Raw genomic sequence first — 18,346 nt, 5'->3', positions numbered from 1 at the left:
CTAAGTAACGAAAACCAATAAATTTCATTGTATTATGGTATATAATACCATTTTATGATGTAATATCTAAAAATGTTGTAGTATATTTTTTATAATTTTAAGGCATATAACACCATTTCATGATTTGAGATCTAAATATTTTGTAATATATTTTTTCCAGTGCCTTGAATGCACAATGGCGACGCCAACTGAGAATCCTTCGAGTCTGGCGGGCCGTGGCCATAGTCTGTTGATTTTGTCGAGCGGCCCAAGGATCGGGAATCGGGGATCCTGGAACTGGAGCTTAAAGCCTTTTGTGCAGTGGTCCCCCGTCCGGTTGCGATTCGATTTCACGGCCGTATATCATTGCGATTTCAGTAACAGAGTCCCGTGCCAGTCCGCATGGTATATATATCTCTCTATTTTTGCCCGTTTCTTTGCTTTTCCACGCACCGGTCGGAAGTCCTTTAGCAGATTATCTGGGCAGGCGAGTCCTGCGAATATCCCGTGAATATCCCGTGATTTGTAATTGAAGGGCGTGTTCGCTGTTTTCCCCCAAAAAGGAAAAGCACTCGAGTGGGCAAAAGCACTGGGAGTGGAATGGAAAGGGGAATGAAAATGGAACTGGATCCATGCGCTTGTCTAGCTGATTGCATTCCTCGAAAGGAAGTCGGAAGGGGCCATTAAGTGATGCCAATGATTAACAACGGAAGTATAGATTTGGCCAGACTCGTAACTTGGATCTTTGGAGAGGGATCTGGCAAGGGCAATGGAAATGGAGATGAAGGCTCGACGAATCGATGGCCTTGGCAGAGCACTTAATGGCATTCGGCCATAAATCAAACCGATGCCTAATTGTCTAGGATTAAAGATGCAATATCTTAAAGATGGAAAACTATGTAATATATCGAAGAAATATTTATTTATATATAACAAATACCTATAACATATTTTTGATTACTCATTTACAGATTAAAGATGGATTAAAATTGCTCTCAAAAACACTTTATTAATTAAAGGGACATTTCCTGGCTATCTTTATGCAGCCCATATAAAAAGGCTGGAATAAAACAATAAACGTAAATAACTTTCAATTGAATAGTTTTGTGGCGGCAAATTTACGTTCGTCGTAGAATGGGTTCGAAATTCTGGGGCCGTTAAAACCGAAGAGCGAGGACACCCGGCATTTCCGCTCGACAATGGTCCGCCATTAGCAGCATTATTCTTCCAGGGTTCCCTTAGCCCCCTCTATAAAGTCCACCCCGAGAGAACCCCTTCTCAGTACCACATTTTTGCAAATGTCCCCACTCGTATGGGTTACGCTTTTCCCTTGCCTTTCATTTGCTTTTCCCATCGCCCATCTCTTGGCCATGTTTGATTGTAATTTTGTAATTTTCCCAGTTTATTATCTGTCAACATTATCGCACACACACTCGACCGAAACGGGCATTAAATTCTTGGCCGTCGCCATCGCTCTTATCTTGTGTCGCATAAAACGCCGAGCGGGTTTTCCACTTTTCCACATTTTCACATTTCCAGCACGCACAACAAATAAACTCATCGAATTTCTCTTGTTAATTGAAATAAAACTATTTCAACTCCATCTCCTTTGGCTCCTTAAATCTGCTTTGGCTTTTGGGGCAGAAACTTTTCATTTATTTTTGGGGTTGATAAAGTTTTGGGACACTTAAAGGATACCAAAGTATCTTTAAGATATCACAAGTGATGGGCTATAAATAAATGATTTAACACCACAAATAAATCGGTGTAAAAATATAATACACTTTAAAGCTATACAAAAATCAGTAATGGATTTTATATTTATGGTACCCTTTGATTTGGCTTTCTTATAAATGGATTATTAAATCCGAATTGAAAATCCAACTTGGGATAATCTGCAATTCCCGTTTGTCACTCGCTGCATCTTTATACTCAGTTTTCCACAAAGTTAGAGCCAAGTTTTTTGGCCTTACTAAGTAAAAGCCACTTAGAATAAAAAAGTGCAGCATTAAGTGAGTCCTGGAGAAATGGAAAGAGACAGCATGAGCGGGATGAGAACGAGACGGACACACACACGAAACTCATAAAAATGCTTTGTGGTTGGGAATTTCTTTTCTCTTTTATTTTTTGCTGTTATTTTTTATTGTTTGATGGCAAGGTTTTTGTGTCCTATCCCCCCAACAAACTCTCACTCGGAATTCTTCAACTTTGGTTCCTGCCTTTGAGTTCTTTGTTTTTTCTGCATTTTTTTTGTTTTTGGTTTTTCTGCAAACTTTACAAAGCATTAACACCTCATAGATGGCAGACACAAAAGCGGGGGCTAAGAGCTCGAAAAAAAATCAAGTTAAAAGCCACAAAACTCCAAACTCAAATATCGTATGTCACGTCACACATTGGCAGGACCAAAAAGGAGCGAAAAGGACGGCGGTGCAAGGAGTGCACGTAGATGGTAAAAATTTGATTAAGTTTATTAGGGCCACGACACTCACTTGACATTTTCCCCAGATTTTTGTTTCCCAACTTGTTCGGGGCTTATTGAACACTTTGTTTTACAGAGAAGTGACAGAAAATACTGCCAAGAATAGACCACAAAAGTAAATAAGAAAATGAAATAGTAAATTTGCTTTCTTATAGAGTTAAACTATTATAATGATATACATTTTGTTACTTAATCCCCAATCCAATACGAATTTTATTATAACTAAAAGATTTAAACAAAACAATGATTTAATTACACTTACAACAATTTGGAAATATTTTTGTTTTCTACATGGCATTCTTTTGAACTGAATGTTAAAAATGAGGAGTGATGAAAAAAGTGGTTTGGTTGACGGACTGGAAGAAATGGGGTAGTTCCAAGGGATAAGAGAAGAACTGTTGCCAGTGAATATTATCTGGTTTTTCAAGGCCAGCTTCTCCAAAACAGCTGATACTAACAAATGCTCTTGCCCATTTGTTAGTAAATTCTGCAAGGGACCAACAGTTCTTTCACTCATCTCTGAGATTCTACAAAAGCTTCGGTTCCCTCAAGCCCAAGCCCCGTCTTCCTGAATCTTCTATGCCATTTCCGATTCTCCAGGTGGCCAGACACTAGACAACCGAGGCCAAAAGAACCGTAACATCATCTGGTTTTCCACCCGACGCCTCCATGTTGAGTTTTCGGGCATTCTGGCTAAACGGAGAATCGTGATCCGGATTGTAGCTCAAAGTTCGGGCCATCAGGGCCACCGCATTGGCGGCCATTTGAAGACGCACCGGGTCCGAAATGTCCGACATTTCCGTTAAAACCTCGACGAGAAAGCTCTCGGGGACATTATCGTAGACCCCATCGGTGGCCAAAAGGATTACGTCACCTAGTTCGACGGGAAATTTGATACGATCCGCCGTTTCGGGACCATCGGATAGTACATTATCCTCATGACCTGGCGGTGCAGAAGACAATTGATAGGGGGTGTTGAAGTGGTGCTGCTGTTCCAGGGATCTACAGACCACCGCACCAGATCGCACCACCATAAAACCACTGTCTCCGATATTTGCGGTATACAGAGTGCTATTCGCTCTATTTAGAGTCAAAATACAGGCGGTACAGCTGCCCGCAATGCGCTTATTTTGCTCCAGGAGATCGCAAAAGCCTCGTCCAATTAGTAAGTCCGGTCTTTCCGGCACAAAATCCTTGGCCAGCGAAAATCGTTCACAGGATCGCATGAGGAACATGCTAAATTCACCGGGGTCAATGCCATAATTTCGCCAACCGCCCACGCCGTCGGCCACGCCCATTGTGTAGGACTGCGAATTGGAGGACATGAACCAGGCATCCTCACCGAATTTCCCACGAATATATTCCGGATATTCAGCAGGGTCCTTGGCAAAACCACAGGCCACGCTCACAAGTCGCGGAAGTGGACGGTCGATTTTATCCTCGCACCGAACGTAGTCACCCTCGCCACCTGAATTCCAGGATTCGTGGCGAGCTGTCTTGGGTTTTTGAACGAACATCCTGGGATTTTGGCTACGATACTGACGATTCCCGAACATCCAACCATCACCACTTGATTCTTGACCACTCTGCGGATGCTCCAGGGGTTTTCGTCCCCACAAACGGCGCAAGAATTGACCACTTTCATAGGTCAAAATCAGGGCTATTTCGAGCAGATGCTCGCAGCAACTGATCAACGTTCGCTGGATCGTTCGACGAGTGCCGCCCATTTCCACACTGAATTCCACATCCATCGCCAGCGCTTTCTTTCTTATAAAATGCTGTGTTTTTCTATTCAAAAATCAAATGGATTGTGTGCTATTCAAACGAATGCCGAACGAGAACTGAATTTAAAAGGCGTGTCATATTTTGATCCAAAATTACTTGGGTCAAATCAACGCCAACTCTCTGAGATCAAATGCTGCTAGGAAAATAGTTTTTGATCAGGGAGTTGGGTTATAGAATAGCATAAAAAGGTGTCTAAAAATATGCAACAAAAAATTGAACTCCGCCTTTCAAAATAACCTATTCTAAAATATATTGTTGCATACTTTTAAACACCTAGATAAATTTGAGTAAATATAATTTTGAATACAAGACACCTCTATTTAAATCCAATTAAACTGTCTGTTATAATTTTGGAAAACCCTTACTGAGTACTTTACCATCCTTTCCTTATCCCTTCATACCATTTTCCCGACCAACAAAAAACCTTTTGGAAATGGAGGCCTCAACTCAATTATGCACAATTACGGACACAAACAGATAGCAAGTGGTGCCACATGGGAATGGAAATGGGAATGCCTCTCGATCTGCCGGAGCACCCAAACTCCAACCCTTGGCAAGCCAGCCGAAATTTTTGGGGCTTCCCCCGTGAATCGGAATCGGAAGGCAGTCGCTGCAATTGCAGTTGCATTTCCAGTTGCAGTTGCAGATGTGGCACTTGAATTGCACATAGCATAGCTCATTGCTTGCCACTCGACTGGGATGAAGTGGTGCAGCTGCCATGTGGGTGGTGCAGGTGGTGGTGCACTGGGAAAAAATCCAGCTAACATTAATTAGCTGTGAAAATTATTATACATTTGATACCTCATGATAGCTCATACAAAACGAGTACAATATTACCATAACTTTGCTGTGATAGTTCTTAAAGTATTTTTTATAAGGACATTTTTTTATTTTAGCATCAAAATATTTTAATTTATGCCACAGTTCTCTTAAAATTGTATGTGCTACTATCAACGTTAATTTATGGATTGGATTTATTAATGCTTTATCTATTTCACGATATATAGTACTGTATATATCCGTATTAAATTATTATTACATATTAGTTTTCATTGACTGTGGTTAAATAACCCATCATTTCATATACCTTTTTTTTACCGTGTGGTGTTTTTGAAATGCCATTGAATTGCTTAAATACTTTCATCGTCGTCATCGCTTAATGGCTTGCCTTTTTTGGTTGCCATGTCTACTTGGGTTCGGGCTTTGCAGTTCTCCGCCCAAAAAATGACGATGCAACATATGCGAGTGGCATGAATAAACGGCCTGCTTGAACGAGTGAATGAATGAATGAATGAACGAATCACTGACTGGATTGGATGGCTGATATGAAGTGCAATCAATGCAAAAACGTTTTCAAGTGCCCAGCAGAAAGGCAGCCAGTTAGTCAGTTAGTCAGTTAGTCACTCAGTCAGTCAGTCAGTCAGCCAGCCATCCAGCCATTTATCCAACCATCCAGACTAGACAATCCCGGGCACCAGATGCAATTCCGACCCCGACCAAAAATGAGGGTTTTCCCCCTGGGAGGGGCTTTGGGAAGGGCCATATTAGATGCACACAAACCATGTGCGTCGGTGTCGGTGTGAAAGGATTATTCACACACTATTGATTTCAAATTGAGTTGACTTCAAATCCGTCTGAATTGACAGCAGCCAGCACATGGCAACACATCCCGTTCCCATTTCCAGATTTCCCAGCCGGAAGTTGACTAATGAATTTAATTTGCAGTGGGTGTTGAAGCAAATAGAGCAGCTTACAGGACGCCCAGATATCGGAGGAATCATAGGAATCACAGGAATCACTGGAATCACAGGACTGGCAGGCTCACAAGTTCACAGATCAGCGAACCAGGAACTGACTGATTGACTGCTCCACCCGATGTCCTGATATCCTGATGTCTGTCCACCCCTCCCGATGTAAGTAGGCATCTGTTTTTGTTTACCCTCTTGAGGGCCCCACTTCCTCGACGAATCCGCAATTGATTGACATTGGATGGATACCGCAAATATCTGGCAGCCAAGGATTTCGGCCTGCAGTTCCCCATTTTAGGTGCCACAGGAATTTACAATTCACCGCAAATTATTTGCCATAGGTATTGAGTGATTTTAAAAGTATCTGAGCAAAACGAAGGAAATGTGATGGAAATATTTTTTAAGAGGCTTAAGAACTAGTTAAATGTAATGAAGAAAATGTGATGGAAATGTTTTTAAAGAGGCTTAAGAACTAGTTAAATGTAAACAAACTTAAAAACTCGCCTTGCCAATAATGTTCAGATAAAGAAAAACTGTTTAAAAATAAAAATCTTTGAAAAATAGACAACGGTAGAGTGGGAGTCCTGTATTACTCTCAGTTTTTTGGTTTCAGTTTGGTCAGTGGAAAAGGCCAGACAATCGTGTGGTGGCCAAAAGGACAAAGGACCCCGCCGCAATTGTTGACTGACCGATGATCAATTTAATAGGAAAACAATATTGATAGCCGAGGACCACTTGGCAGGAATTTCCTGTCCGAAGGGCAGGATGCTCGAAAAGCGGAAGTGTTGCGGTTTTCGGGTAAATTTTAAGGAGTAAGAGATGCCCGAGAGTTTTGTTTGTTTGCCTCGAAAACTTGGCAAACTTTTGGTGTTGTGTGTTGTAACTAAATTTTCGAGAGGACAAAGGGCAACACTTTCACTTCGTCTCGGGGAGAACTCCCTGTTTGGTTTCTTGTGGTTTATTATTCACGCCTGAATTGATTGTAAATTAAAGTTTGTGTCGTTGTGCATTTTGAGGTCAGCCTATGGCAAAGTTTTCTTTTGTGTGTGTGGACTGTGGGGATCTTGGGTCCTCGGGTCCGGCCTTTGTCCTCAGTGCTCCCGTTGTCCTTTGTGCGTGTGTGTGTGTGTGCATTGAGGTCCTGTAGTCCTGGGTCCTTGATGCCCGGCCATATTAGAAGCCAAAAGGCATTCGAGTGCACATAAGACGATTACACATCATTTAACCGACGCACATTGCAAAACTATGGGGCAAAACCGTAAACCCCCGCAACTACCCCATCCAAAATTCCCAAATTTCTCAGGTCTCAGGTCCTGTGTAATTGTTGCTCCTTCTTATTGACTGCTGCATATTGATTATAGCACCCGTCGCCTTGGAGTTTCCTTCCCAAGTTCATTTTCCTCCTTGACTTGACTTGACTTGATTGCCGGCATTTGTCGTTCTTGTTTAAAATTCAATCGCTGCACTCAACTGTGCACGAAATGTATTCATGTGTGTAACTCTAGTTTGGTGGGGGGGGGGTTTTGAATTCCATATACAAATATGTATATGTTCTATGTGTGTGTATTCGTTTTGAGACAAAATTAATTTGGTGTTAATAAAGTGAAAGTGTGGCCGGGCTCCCAGCCTTTGTCTGCGTTATGGAAACTTTAAGAAGGCTTAAATTGATTGCCTCTCAAAACTTAAAGGGCCCATTTTGATTGGTCTACTTGAAAGGGATGTGTTTAAATTTAAGGTTTTGGGTAAACATTTTTGGGCAAATCGAAGACTTTGCTTTCATGTATCCAAGTATCTGTAGATTTTGGAGTCATTTCTTAAATTCTCCACATTCAACAGTTTCATATTCCTCTTTTTAATTCGGACGACGATTATACAGATTCAAAATGCAAACTGGTAAATTCTCGCAAGCCGTTAGTAACTCGTTACATTTGATAGGAATGGGCGTGGTAGTGGGCGTGGGCGTGGCCGCTTGCGGTATTGCCGCCTTCAGATTCCCCAACGCATCCAAACGGATTGGTCAGCTGTGCAAATCAGCCTTTGGAGATCTCGGCACCAGACGCTTTTATAGCGGCGGATTTCAGGTAAATCGTGAACTCTTCAGCATTCAGCATTAGATCTTTGATACTCCCATCAACATTCAAAAGAATATATAAACGCGAATTCTTTAGTTAAATCTGACATTTTGCGAATTCATCAGCATCATTTGAAATTTTAATGCCGTTTGGAAATCTCGGCGCCGATTTCTTTTAAGTAAAACGTGAATTCTTCAGCATCCAGCATTAAGTCTTTGGTACACCCTTCCAATTTTTAACTGTTTTTCGCGAATTCTTTAGGTTTAATTATTTAAATCAATGGTTTTCCTGTTAAATGTTGTAAAAATATATTATAGATAGCTTAATATTTATAATTACTTTAATCTTTAGGAGCGGATGACCCCCCGCGAAGCATCTCAAATTCTGGGCACTAGTCTGAGTGCCCCATGGAGCCGAATGCGGGAGGCCCACCGGCGGGTCATCCTGGCCAATCATCCGGATCGCAATGGCTCACCATACCTGGCTGCTAAAATCAACGAGGCCAAGCATGTGCTTTTAGACCGAAAAAATCGGTCCAGATAATTAACGATTCGGGGAAGGGGACCGAAGAGTCTCAAATGACAGCCGATCGACTGGAACTTCAATGGGCCTTTTCAAGTCAAATTCATCATGACTAACGAAATGTGTGCAGCTTAACAAAATTGTATTTGAAATATTCCCTAGATAGCAAGACATTAAATTATTAAGCAATGAGTGGTATTTGCATCATCCTAAATGTGTAAACATTTTTAAGTATGTGGTATGGTATACATATGAGTATTTATCTTGTTTCTGTGAAACCCTGCTGCTAATGTCCTGTCCTCAGAGGTCCTCCTGCTACTTTTCAGATCCTTTTTCCTGTCCCACGCACGCCACAAAGTACCTGTTCGCTTGGGAAACGTTGTGTACTTGGGTCAACTGAACTGCTTTCTGCTGCTCCTTAAGCTGCCAAACTTTTGCCACTTGGCCACAGTTCTTGTCGAGTGTGCGAGGGTGGACTTTACAGGGTTAACCCATAGACATAACTCTCTTCTAAGCTATTGGCAATGGAATTTAAAGCAGTTTCTTATAGTTAAAATCATTTGAAAGTTTGTCATAATCATAAAGTGTCTAAAATTAAGCAACTATATTTTTTAAATATAAAATTGCAGTGGGTAAAAAATATTTTGAAGCATATTATAAAATAGTTGAATGCTGAAATATCCAATAAGCCTAGCTAAAAAAAGACGAAACAGCATGCTTTTATACTCTTTTTTTAATAGCATAAAGAAGAATTTTTTTTAAAATAATATAGATTTATTATTCTAACAAAGCTGTGAAATAACTGATGGCATTTTCGACTTCTGGCACTCAATGGGTTAAGCGGAACGGAGCAACTGGCCGATGTCCAGGCATGCACTTGACGGTTGTTCTCCCCGCCCCAAAAAATGCATCTCCTTTGCCAGTCTTCTTCTTGGTACATCAAAGTTGGCAACTTTCGAGTTGAGGAATTTTCGACAAGGCTGGCTTGGACTTGGAGGAACTTTTGTTACTTTACCTTTTACCTGAGACAGGACGAAGGACTCGACTCGGCAACCGAAAAAGGAGGTGGAATTAGAGGCGGCAAGTTTAATTGTTGTGTGTTGTCCTGCCTTTTGGCCCGGGCACGGGTATAAATTCAACCGGCGCTCAGGTGTCCTTAGTGGTGTTCTAATTACTAACAAACTTAATTTGCTACAAGTTATTTTCTTGCGGACACCGCTTACTCGTACTTCCACCACCGCCGGGCCCGTCTTTTTATGACCATGGCCACTTGACTCGCCACTCCTTTCGGCCAGGACACTTAAGCCCACGCGAATCCTGGCCTCCACTTCTCCTCGAGAGCTCGCTGCGCCGAAACACGAGGGTCGCAGAATCCCCGAAAAAGAATAAACTCAAGAACTAAGTCGGTAGATAGGCCCCCCGGTAAGTAGTCCTCTGACAGGGGGACATTTCACTGGCATGCAAATGAGTGCGAGTCCGGGGCTTACATTTCCAGATAGTTTTTAAAAAGTAAACATAAATGTCTTCACATTCGTTGACAATGAAGATACAAATTCAGTTTGTCAACTCTGATTTTGTTTTAACTTCTAAAAAATTGACTTAACCCCTCTTTTAAAAAAGTACGCAACAATATACGATTATCTTTTTAGGCATCTTGCTGAGTGATTTTTAAACCATCCAGATTTTAATAATTATATTGCACTAAGGACTGATTCCGCATTGAAACCAAATCATTAAATCTCTTTGAGATAAACTAAGCAAATATTTATTTTATTTTGGTCTATTAATCACAGCTCCTTTGCCAACTTAAGCACTGTTTTTCTTGAGGGCAACCACAATCGGTGCTAGCCGCCTCCTTGGGTCAAAACTTCGAATGATTCTCCTTCGGGGACCCAAGATGAACTGGCCGCAACCGGCACTTCATTGGCCAAGACGGCAAACGGGGCAGTGGATATGGTCTTTCGGTTTTGGGTTTAGGTCTGGGTCTGGGTCTGGGTTTGAGTTTGAGTTCCTAGTTGTGTCTCAAGACCCCGAAGACGGGGCTCTCCCCGTTGTAAATTATGCGCTTTGGCTTACAAATTGCATGTGCCTGGCAGCATGAAGCATGTGGCCAGTCAACTGGCTGACTCCTTCCGAGGATGCTGCTCTTGTGTCCCTGACTTGGCATCGTCACCTACGTCCAGCTCCTTTTGCCTATTTTTAACGGTTTTTCAAGAGGGTATTACGACTTGGGCAGTACCTTCGCTTCTTTGATAGAATGTTTTGGCCTTAAACTCAGGAAATAGCTAAAGATCTACCAAAATTTATTTATTGAATACCAAAATATCGTAACTACTATCTTCTTTTTATTTTATTTATATAAGATTCGTGTTCTGGCTAATGTATATCTTACATCATCTTAGACTATATTAATATTTTGATACTTATGAGGGTAGTTCATAAATGCGGGTCCTAACCAGTATAACTCTGATGTTTCTGAGGGTGATGAAATAAAACCGGGAAGGGAACCAACTTTTCCTGCTTTGTTTTGGTGACCTGTGTAAGCCGATATTTAAATCTTTCAAAATAGGGTACTAATGTGTTCGGTCACCCTGATATCCTGTTTACGACTTGCATCTCCAGCCTCCAACAAATGCGTGGTCAAAGTTGTTTGCATGTCCGAGTTCGTAGCCGGGTATTCAAATGAGCGGCTTGCAACTTGTTTTTGCGGCAACTGGGCAACTTCTTGGACATACTTTTGCCCCCGACTCAAAGGCAAATATTTTATGCTTTACGTGGTTAGGTTACTTGAGAAATTACGTGGCTTCCAGCGCACTTTCCACTTTCCACTTTCCACTTCGTTTTCATTGTCTTTTGATGGTGATGGTGGAAAGGCCCGTTTTCTGCATTAGTATTTAACATGAGCTTCTGCTGCTGCTGTTGCTGCCTAAAAGTATGCAAAGTTATTTCTTGTGTGCGTCTTGTGGGTTAACTAAATGCTACATCCTAACTCTAAACGCATTCAACTTGACTTTTTATCTTTAACCACCCCATACACCATACACTATAGCCATCCCTGGCCTCACTTCCCCCCTCTTTGCAGTCAGAATGCTTTTGTGTACTTAGCGCAACCGCAAAAAAAGTTGTAAAAATCGTGTAAAAAATTCTCGCACACAAAACGTGCAAAATGCGTTTTAGTTTGTGGCCACACTGGACTCTAATAATTTATTTTAATGATAATGCATGCTAGTCATTCAGAGTGGTCAGCCGAAAGTTGCTTTCTGGGGTTAAGTAACCGCCATGTTTAACAGACTGACTGAGTGTCACATTCTGGCCGAAAAAAAAAAAACAAAAAAAAAAACAAAAACAAGAACAAAAAAGTTTATAGAGCACCCCAAAATCAGTTTTCGGGGATATTGTGTTCGCCTAATGATATGCCTGAAATATTAAGTGCTCGACACGCCCACTTGGACAGTTCGAGGGGGGCGTGTCGCATATAGCGCATCATTGTAAAACCCTTTCGGCAAGACAAGTGCAAAGTTTTCCCCACAAAAACTTTTATGCTACCATAAAACTTGTGCATTTTTCTACAAAACAAAGAAGTAACAACCAGCAAAAGCAAAAAAAGTGGATAAAAAACACCCGAAACAGAAACAGAGTTGGTCTCACTTTTTTTCTCTGTCTCCTTCCATTGCTTAAAACAAAATGCAAATAAAAAAGTTTTACCCTAGGAGGGCCGCTTTTTTCCACGGTTTTTTTTTTATTACTTTTCTAAGAACTACTTGGGCTGAAGGTTGCTTTGGTTTTTGATGGGGCGGGAAACCACAAAGTTGGGTGGGTTATTGGCGGGAGGTTGGTTTAGCCCCTGGGCCGAAAGCAAAAAGGTTTGACCCAAAAAACCTCGAAGGGAATTGTTCTCATACCACATTGGTTTCTTATCAAATTTCTTTGCCAGTTAAAAGTGCATTTTCCATTCCATTCTTTCTTTTTAGAGTAGAGATATCATAACTATTTTTTTAATATTGCCTTTATTCCATCATTTATCTATATCAATACAGGTTCAAGGTTTTTCTACACTTAAGGTATGTTTGATTAGTTACAAAATTCGGCACTTTAAGTGCATAAATAAAGTATTATTCCAAGTATAAAATATTCGCGTTATATGATAGGGTTTCCTTTAAAGTAATTGTATTTTAATAATATTTGGTCATGAGTTTGAGTGGGTAAACGTAGCTATGACTAAGTTTCTCTATCTCCTCTTAATCACATCGACTTTTTCAGGGGGAACTCGTTCCCATAATTGTCGAAATCCAGCATCGGCTTTTCGGGGATTGAAATGTGCGATTGTATCTCTGGTATAACCTGTTAAAACTCCAGGCACCTCAGCAGAGAACTCCTCATCAAAATGATGACCCTCATCGTTTCCTTCATCCATAAACTCCAGTGCAAGGGTCTGCATAAAGGAAATGGTTTATTAATATCTAGTTCAATCGGTTTAAATTTTTGTTCAATAGAAAATATAGTTAAAATATCTATTTGCTGAATTTACACTGAATATTAGATTTTGAATATAAAAGTTTTTGATGAAGATATACATTTGGTAAACATCCAAATAACATTCATAACTAGCTCATATTCGTTTTTACAAAAAAGCCACACTCTTTATTGATTTTCCACTTACCATATGGATAGAAATGACGGCCACTGCCAAAAGGGCCAATAGTTTGAGAAGAAAAACCATGACCAGAATCGGGGAATCGGTAGAAATACAGCGATACTTTGTTGGGGTTAAAATGCCTCACAACATTTTACGTTGAGCGGCGAATACGAACTGAAACCGCAAAATCGGCAGCGAATTGAGCCGAGCAAATCGGCTGAAAGGCATTATAATCGGGGACCCACGTGTGCCGCATACCGAAAAAGCTCCGTTGACCCTGCCTAATACTACTATACTACTACTATATGGCAGAGCAGTATGGCATACTTGGTATATAGTATATAGGGTTTTATTTTTAGCCCACGGCGTCATACCCTCCGCCCACTTCTCACCTTTCCGATTCACCTGTCGGCTCTGTTGACTCATTCAATTGCCCGCTTTAATGATGGAAATTGCTTTTTTATGCCGAACAGCTACCGCTGCCGCCGTTTGATTTGTGTTTTAATTTCCATCAATGGCTGTGCGAATTATTGACCAGAACGTGAATGAAAAAAACCAAAACAAAAAGCCAAAAAAAAAAACAGTAAGCAATTTGTGTGTGATGTATGGGCACAAAAAGTGTCAGTTGTCGTGTTTGGTTGTGAATTATGACCACTGGTCACTGATAATCGTGAAAATATGGCAGCACCACATTAAAAAACAAATCAACATTACAGAAGCATTACCAAATAAAAAAAAGCTTTAACACCTTGAACTTAATGAAGGTCCTGAATCCTGGGATTCCGATTTTAGTCAAAAATGTATATTTTCTTTGCGGTTTTTCAGTCGTAGTTTAGCCAAATCAAGACGTATAGATAAAAGACCAACTGTCTTGGACAGCTTGCTTCCTATGCTAACGATCGGTATCACTTTAAGGAAAATTTATAATTTGACCAATTTTCGAATTTTTTATGAGGGGTTGGTCATGTTTTTTTGCGGAAAATGGCAAAAATAAAAAACTTGTATGTTTGAATGGCCATGTATTGGAAATTAAGCTACGAGCTCAACAAGGTATGACATTCTGCATTCTGATTTTTATTAGCATTATGGCAGCCAAAACACTGACTTTTTATGGCTACAAAATGGGTTTCCGATTTTAGTCAAAAATGCATATTTTCTTTGCGGGTTTTTAATCGTAGTTTAGCCAAATCAAAACATACAGCTAAAAAACCATCTGTTTTAGACAGATTGCTTCCTATGCTAACGATCTGCATCTTTTTAAGGACAATTTATTTTTTGACCAATTTTCTCATTATTCATAAGGGAGACATCACGTTTTTTTTGCAAAAATGTCTTAAATTAAAAATATGGTACCCCAATGTTAAACGAATTTCAAAAAAAATTTTTGTTGAACCAGGTAGCCTTTTAAACAGAAACGGGTAACACATAAAGACATTCATTTTCTAAGACTCTTAAGATTTTTTTAATTTTGTGGATATATGGTATTGCTAAAGCCTTAAAGAATATAATAAATAAAATTCATAAAAGTCTATAATATTTGACTTTGATTACTAGAAAATAGTGGCGGATCTAGGATTTAATTTTGGAGGGCTTTGCAAAACAAATTTGTTGCTTCAAAAATTTTAAATTCCACATTTTCTTTTACTTCTCACACGAGTGGTGGATTAGTCTTTATTAAAACAAATTGTACTATTAATTATCTTTAACCATTTGGAGGCAAATTTATTTCGAGCATGAGCTTAGTATGCAAGAAAAAGTGTATTAAGATAAGTGTTTTAAATCTCACGATTTTCTATTATTGAGACACGACTTCAGTTAAAGTTCTTATCGCCAGAGAGCGAAGGTAAGTATTTCCCCTATAAATATCGCAGTTCTGAACTTTCAAAATCAGTCGCAACACTTCCAAGACAAAATGAAGATTACCCTAGCCGTTCTTGGCCTATTTTTGGCTTTCTTCTGCGGCTCGCAAGCTGCAACACCATCTGTAAGTTCTCGAACAGCCTTGTGAATTATTTATCAAAGTGAAATCATTATTTTGGGCATCTTTCAGCTTTTCCTTCAACCGCCGTCAGCCACTTTCTGCAAATATTTCCCTGAATTCTTTTTGTGTCATGACAAGGATGGACCAGGTGGACCAGGAGGTTCGAGTGGAGGCAATGGAACTGCAGGACATGGGAACTCCACCAATGCAACTGAAAGACCTGGGAACTCCACCAATGGAACTGCTTCGCCTGAAGGTAGTGCCCGAGTTTTTGTAGTGCCATCCGAATTATTCAATTAATCTGTATATCAAAGGTTTCCTGGCTTTATATAAAATATTGTGAACTTTATCCTTAATTTTTGGTGGCATGTCAGTTCCCTTAATAAACACTTCCCGAATATAATATTGCAAAATGTGTATTTTTAATTTTATTAAGAATTAGGTTTTTTTTTATGTTCCTAAGAAGATATCTTTTTTATAGACGACATAATTAATTTAGTGATTTATTAGGTAAGTGAATAGTTAAAAAGCTTTCCAAATTACGTACTCACCCTTTGTGGCCAAAATTTCCGTATAGTTAATCACCCGGCTGGATTCCACACACCTTCAAAGCGACTTTCAGTAAAAATTCAATTAATTGCGAGCTCTATCGGCGAATGCAATCGCTTATGAACTCATAAGCACATCAGCGCCCTCCACTTTTCCGACCTCCATAATACACACAGTGCCCCGTATTTAGTGGACATAGTTAAAGATCGTTATCCAATTAGTCAAAAGCTCGTGTAATAAATTGCCCGAATTAAGGTGCGGAATTTTAATTACATAATTTACGCGTGCGTTGCGTGGCCATCGAAGATCCGAGGGATGGTTATGGTTACATTAGCCCACCAAATCGGGATTCCTGCTCAAAGCCTGGCCAAAAAAATGAAAAAAAAAACGAAACTAAAACAAACAAGTCAAGCGCAGTCGGAAAAGTGCGTTTGATAGCTCATCTTAATAGAAAAGTACACGCAATTTGGGTGCGCAGGCGGGTCATTAGAAAAATGACAGTAATAACAATAATTATGAATTTTATCCGATTAACGGGAAGAGCCAACTAACGGGTGTATATATTCAAATATTTAGTGCAATGCGTGCCATTGAACAATTAATTCTTATCTAGTTGGGCTGATGCAACAGTCCCTCCGACTTTTGACCCCTGACTCCTGACTGCCGACCTCGGTGGCATTTCTCACATGTCATCGTGGAGGAAACGGAGAGAAAATGTCACAGGAATAGGGAAAAAATTAAGTATATGTTTTTTTTAATCATATAAAAACTTATTCAATAAAATTTGTTTAATAAGTGTAACATATGATACCTTTTTTATGATTGCTTATCGAATCGAATCACATTCTATTATCAAAAAAATATAATTATCAAAAAGATAAGAGACAAATGATAAAGTTTATTCATATTAAAACTTTTCTAATGAATATTATATATATGGCTATACAAAAATCTTTGAAGTCATCACTAAATAATTTTAAAATTTTTTACAGGACTCATTTTAAAAAGAATTTTTCCCCCTAAGCTTGGTGATATTTTTCTCTCAGTGCACATCCAACTGTGGGGCAATTGCGTGTCAAATGCGCTCAATTTTGTTATGACAATGCGATGTAATTAGGGGCCACGCATAGGCCCGATGACGATGCCAAAGCCCATAATATATGAGTCCTGCTCCCAGTTCCCCAGTTCTGCACTCCACTTTCCATTTTCAGTTCCACCAGCTTATCGCTATCCCGGTTTTTGGGTGTGTTTCGCGCACTTGATAAATATTGTAAATGGCAGCACCCATTACATGCCTTTCCCACTGATGACGACCGAAGTGTGAATGACAGTGGCTCGCTAAAAAGGGGGGTGGGTTCGCGCGGTGATGGGGCCTTTCTGGGGTGGACATTTGCATATGTAGAGTGTCACTGCGGCAGGGTGTGTTTTCATATCTAATTGCTGCAGCCTTAGTTGCGTTCAGGTGAGTTAATATCCACGAAAATTGATTGGGTTAATTCTGTGCTATAAGGAAGCCTCATATAATGGGGTTCGAGGCCATAACAGATGCTAATTATGACTTAAAATTTGTTAAAAAAATGGTTTTGACAGTAAATGGGTTAATACTAAGTTCTGTTACCTTAATGACTTATCTCATCTGTTAAATATATTTGTTGATTTCTTGTATCTTTTGATTTGAAACTTTTTCTTTCGTTGCACTTTCCTTTAAAAATATTAATTTTTTATTTTCTTAAAAACATTAAATGGATAGAACACTTAAGACTTAGTAATATTTATTTATGTATGTTTAGTACAACATATTGCACACTTCAGTGGGAATTCGGCAGCACGATATATCATCACAAACATGGCCAAAGGAGGCTTAGGAAAATCGGGTGTGGGGAAAGTCGGGGCAACTAATTAAAACCACTTAACAAATGCTTTCTCAACTGTAAAGTTAGCTATAAACAACGAACCAAACACCCATACACCCACCCACACACGTGCAGAGAGACATATGCAACTTGAAACAAAATTAAAAAGCAAATAATTTTCATGGCATTTCCCGAGCAGCAGGGACGTAAAAAAATAAAAAAAAAACACTCGCACACGGGGGCCAAAGAAAACAAGAAATTCCAACATAATTCCAAATAATATCACAACACCTGCGAAACGGTTTTGAGTGGCCCACCAAAAGTGGGGGACGGATACGGATATATAAACACATATGTAGGGATGTGTGTTGGAAAAGGGCTTTTTCTTGAAAAATCGCTCCACTGGAATTAATTAATTTGCCGTTGACGCTGCAGCGCAAAAAATACATATAAAATAAACAAGAAATGCGAGAGAAAAATCAGCCAGTGAAATCACAAAAAAAAAGATATATACACCCACGCATAGAAATCACAGAGTTATGGGCGAATTGAATTGAAGCTTTATTAAAATTATATCATAATTAAAAATATGACCTAAAATAATATATGTTCTTCTTTCAAATTATAAACTCCACTATTGAATTATTAATTTTGGTACAAGAGGCCAAATTAAACTATGAGACCCAATATATAAGATGATCTTTAGAAAATTAATTGAACTATTTTTCTAACTCGGCATTAG

General features: G+C 39.6%; 4 protein-coding genes across 4 annotated transcripts; 2 read left to right on the top strand and 2 right to left on the bottom strand.

The window, feature by feature from the left end:
- Positions 1-2,721: 2,721 nt before the first annotated feature.
- LOC119556967 (protein phosphatase PTC7 homolog) lies at positions 2,722-4,281 on the bottom strand. The gene has a single exon (XM_037869477.1). The coding sequence runs from the start codon at positions 4,207-4,209 to the stop codon at positions 3,070-3,072; it is 1,140 nt and encodes a 379-aa protein (XP_037725405.1). The 5' UTR covers positions 4,210-4,281; the 3' UTR covers positions 2,722-3,069.
- A 3,515-nt stretch (positions 4,282-7,796) lies between these two features.
- Positions 7,797-8,799, top strand: LOC119557398 (mitochondrial import inner membrane translocase subunit TIM14). Its single transcript, XM_037870142.1, has 2 exons — positions 7,797-8,072; positions 8,415-8,799. The coding sequence occupies exons 1-2, from the start codon at positions 7,875-7,877 to the stop codon at positions 8,604-8,606; spliced, it is 390 nt and encodes a 129-aa protein (XP_037726070.1). The 5' UTR covers positions 7,797-7,874; the 3' UTR covers positions 8,607-8,799.
- A 3,774-nt stretch (positions 8,800-12,573) lies between these two features.
- LOC119557001 lies at positions 12,574-13,387 on the bottom strand. The gene is made up of 2 exons (XM_037869532.1): positions 13,246-13,387; positions 12,574-13,017 (listed from the first exon to the last, which is right to left on the bottom strand). Exons 1-2 carry the CDS (start codon positions 13,303-13,305, stop codon positions 12,814-12,816), a joined length of 264 nt encoding a protein of 87 aa, XP_037725460.1. The 5' UTR covers positions 13,306-13,387; the 3' UTR covers positions 12,574-12,813.
- Positions 13,388-15,117: 1,730 nt separating this feature from the next.
- Positions 15,118-15,615, top strand: LOC119557034. Its single transcript, XM_037869580.1, has 2 exons — positions 15,118-15,205; positions 15,272-15,615. The coding sequence occupies exons 1-2, from the start codon at positions 15,134-15,136 to the stop codon at positions 15,500-15,502; spliced, it is 303 nt and encodes a 100-aa protein (XP_037725508.1). The 5' UTR covers positions 15,118-15,133; the 3' UTR covers positions 15,503-15,615.
- Positions 15,616-18,346: the final 2,731 nt, after the last annotated feature.

Source organism: Drosophila subpulchrella, chromosome X (assembly GCF_014743375.2).
Source record: "Drosophila subpulchrella strain 33 F10 #4 breed RU33 chromosome X, RU_Dsub_v1.1 Primary Assembly, whole genome shotgun sequence".
NCBI lineage: Eukaryota > Metazoa > Arthropoda > Insecta > Diptera > Drosophilidae > Drosophila > Drosophila subpulchrella.
Note: the sequence above shows the minus strand (reverse complement) of the source record. Positions and strands in the feature narration are given on the sequence as shown.

Excerpts from the sequence above, each read along its gene's own strand:
- LOC119556967 (XM_037869477.1), bottom strand. The coding sequence starts at position 4,209 with ATGGATGTGGAATTCAGTGTGGAAATGGGCGGCACTCGTCGAACGATC.
- LOC119557034 (XM_037869580.1), top strand. The coding sequence starts at position 15,134 with ATGAAGATTACCCTAGCCGTTCTTGGCCTATTTTTGGCTTTCTTCTGC. Across the intron at positions 15,206-15,271 it reads CGCAAGCTGCAACACCATCT|CTTTTCCTTCAACCGCCGTC; the intron begins GTAAGTTCTCGA and ends GGCATCTTTCAG.
- LOC119557398 (XM_037870142.1), top strand. The coding sequence starts at position 7,875 with ATGCAAACTGGTAAATTCTCGCAAGCCGTTAGTAACTCGTTACATTTG. Across the intron at positions 8,073-8,414 it reads TTTATAGCGGCGGATTTCAG|GAGCGGATGACCCCCCGCGA; the intron begins GTAAATCGTGAA and ends TTTAATCTTTAG.
- LOC119557001 (XM_037869532.1), bottom strand. The coding sequence starts at position 13,305 with ATGGTTTTTCTTCTCAAACTATTGGCCCTTTTGGCAGTGGCCGTCATT. Across the intron at positions 13,018-13,245 it reads CCGTCATTTCTATCCATATG|ACCCTTGCACTGGAGTTTAT; the intron begins GTAAGTGGAAAA and ends TCCTTTATGCAG.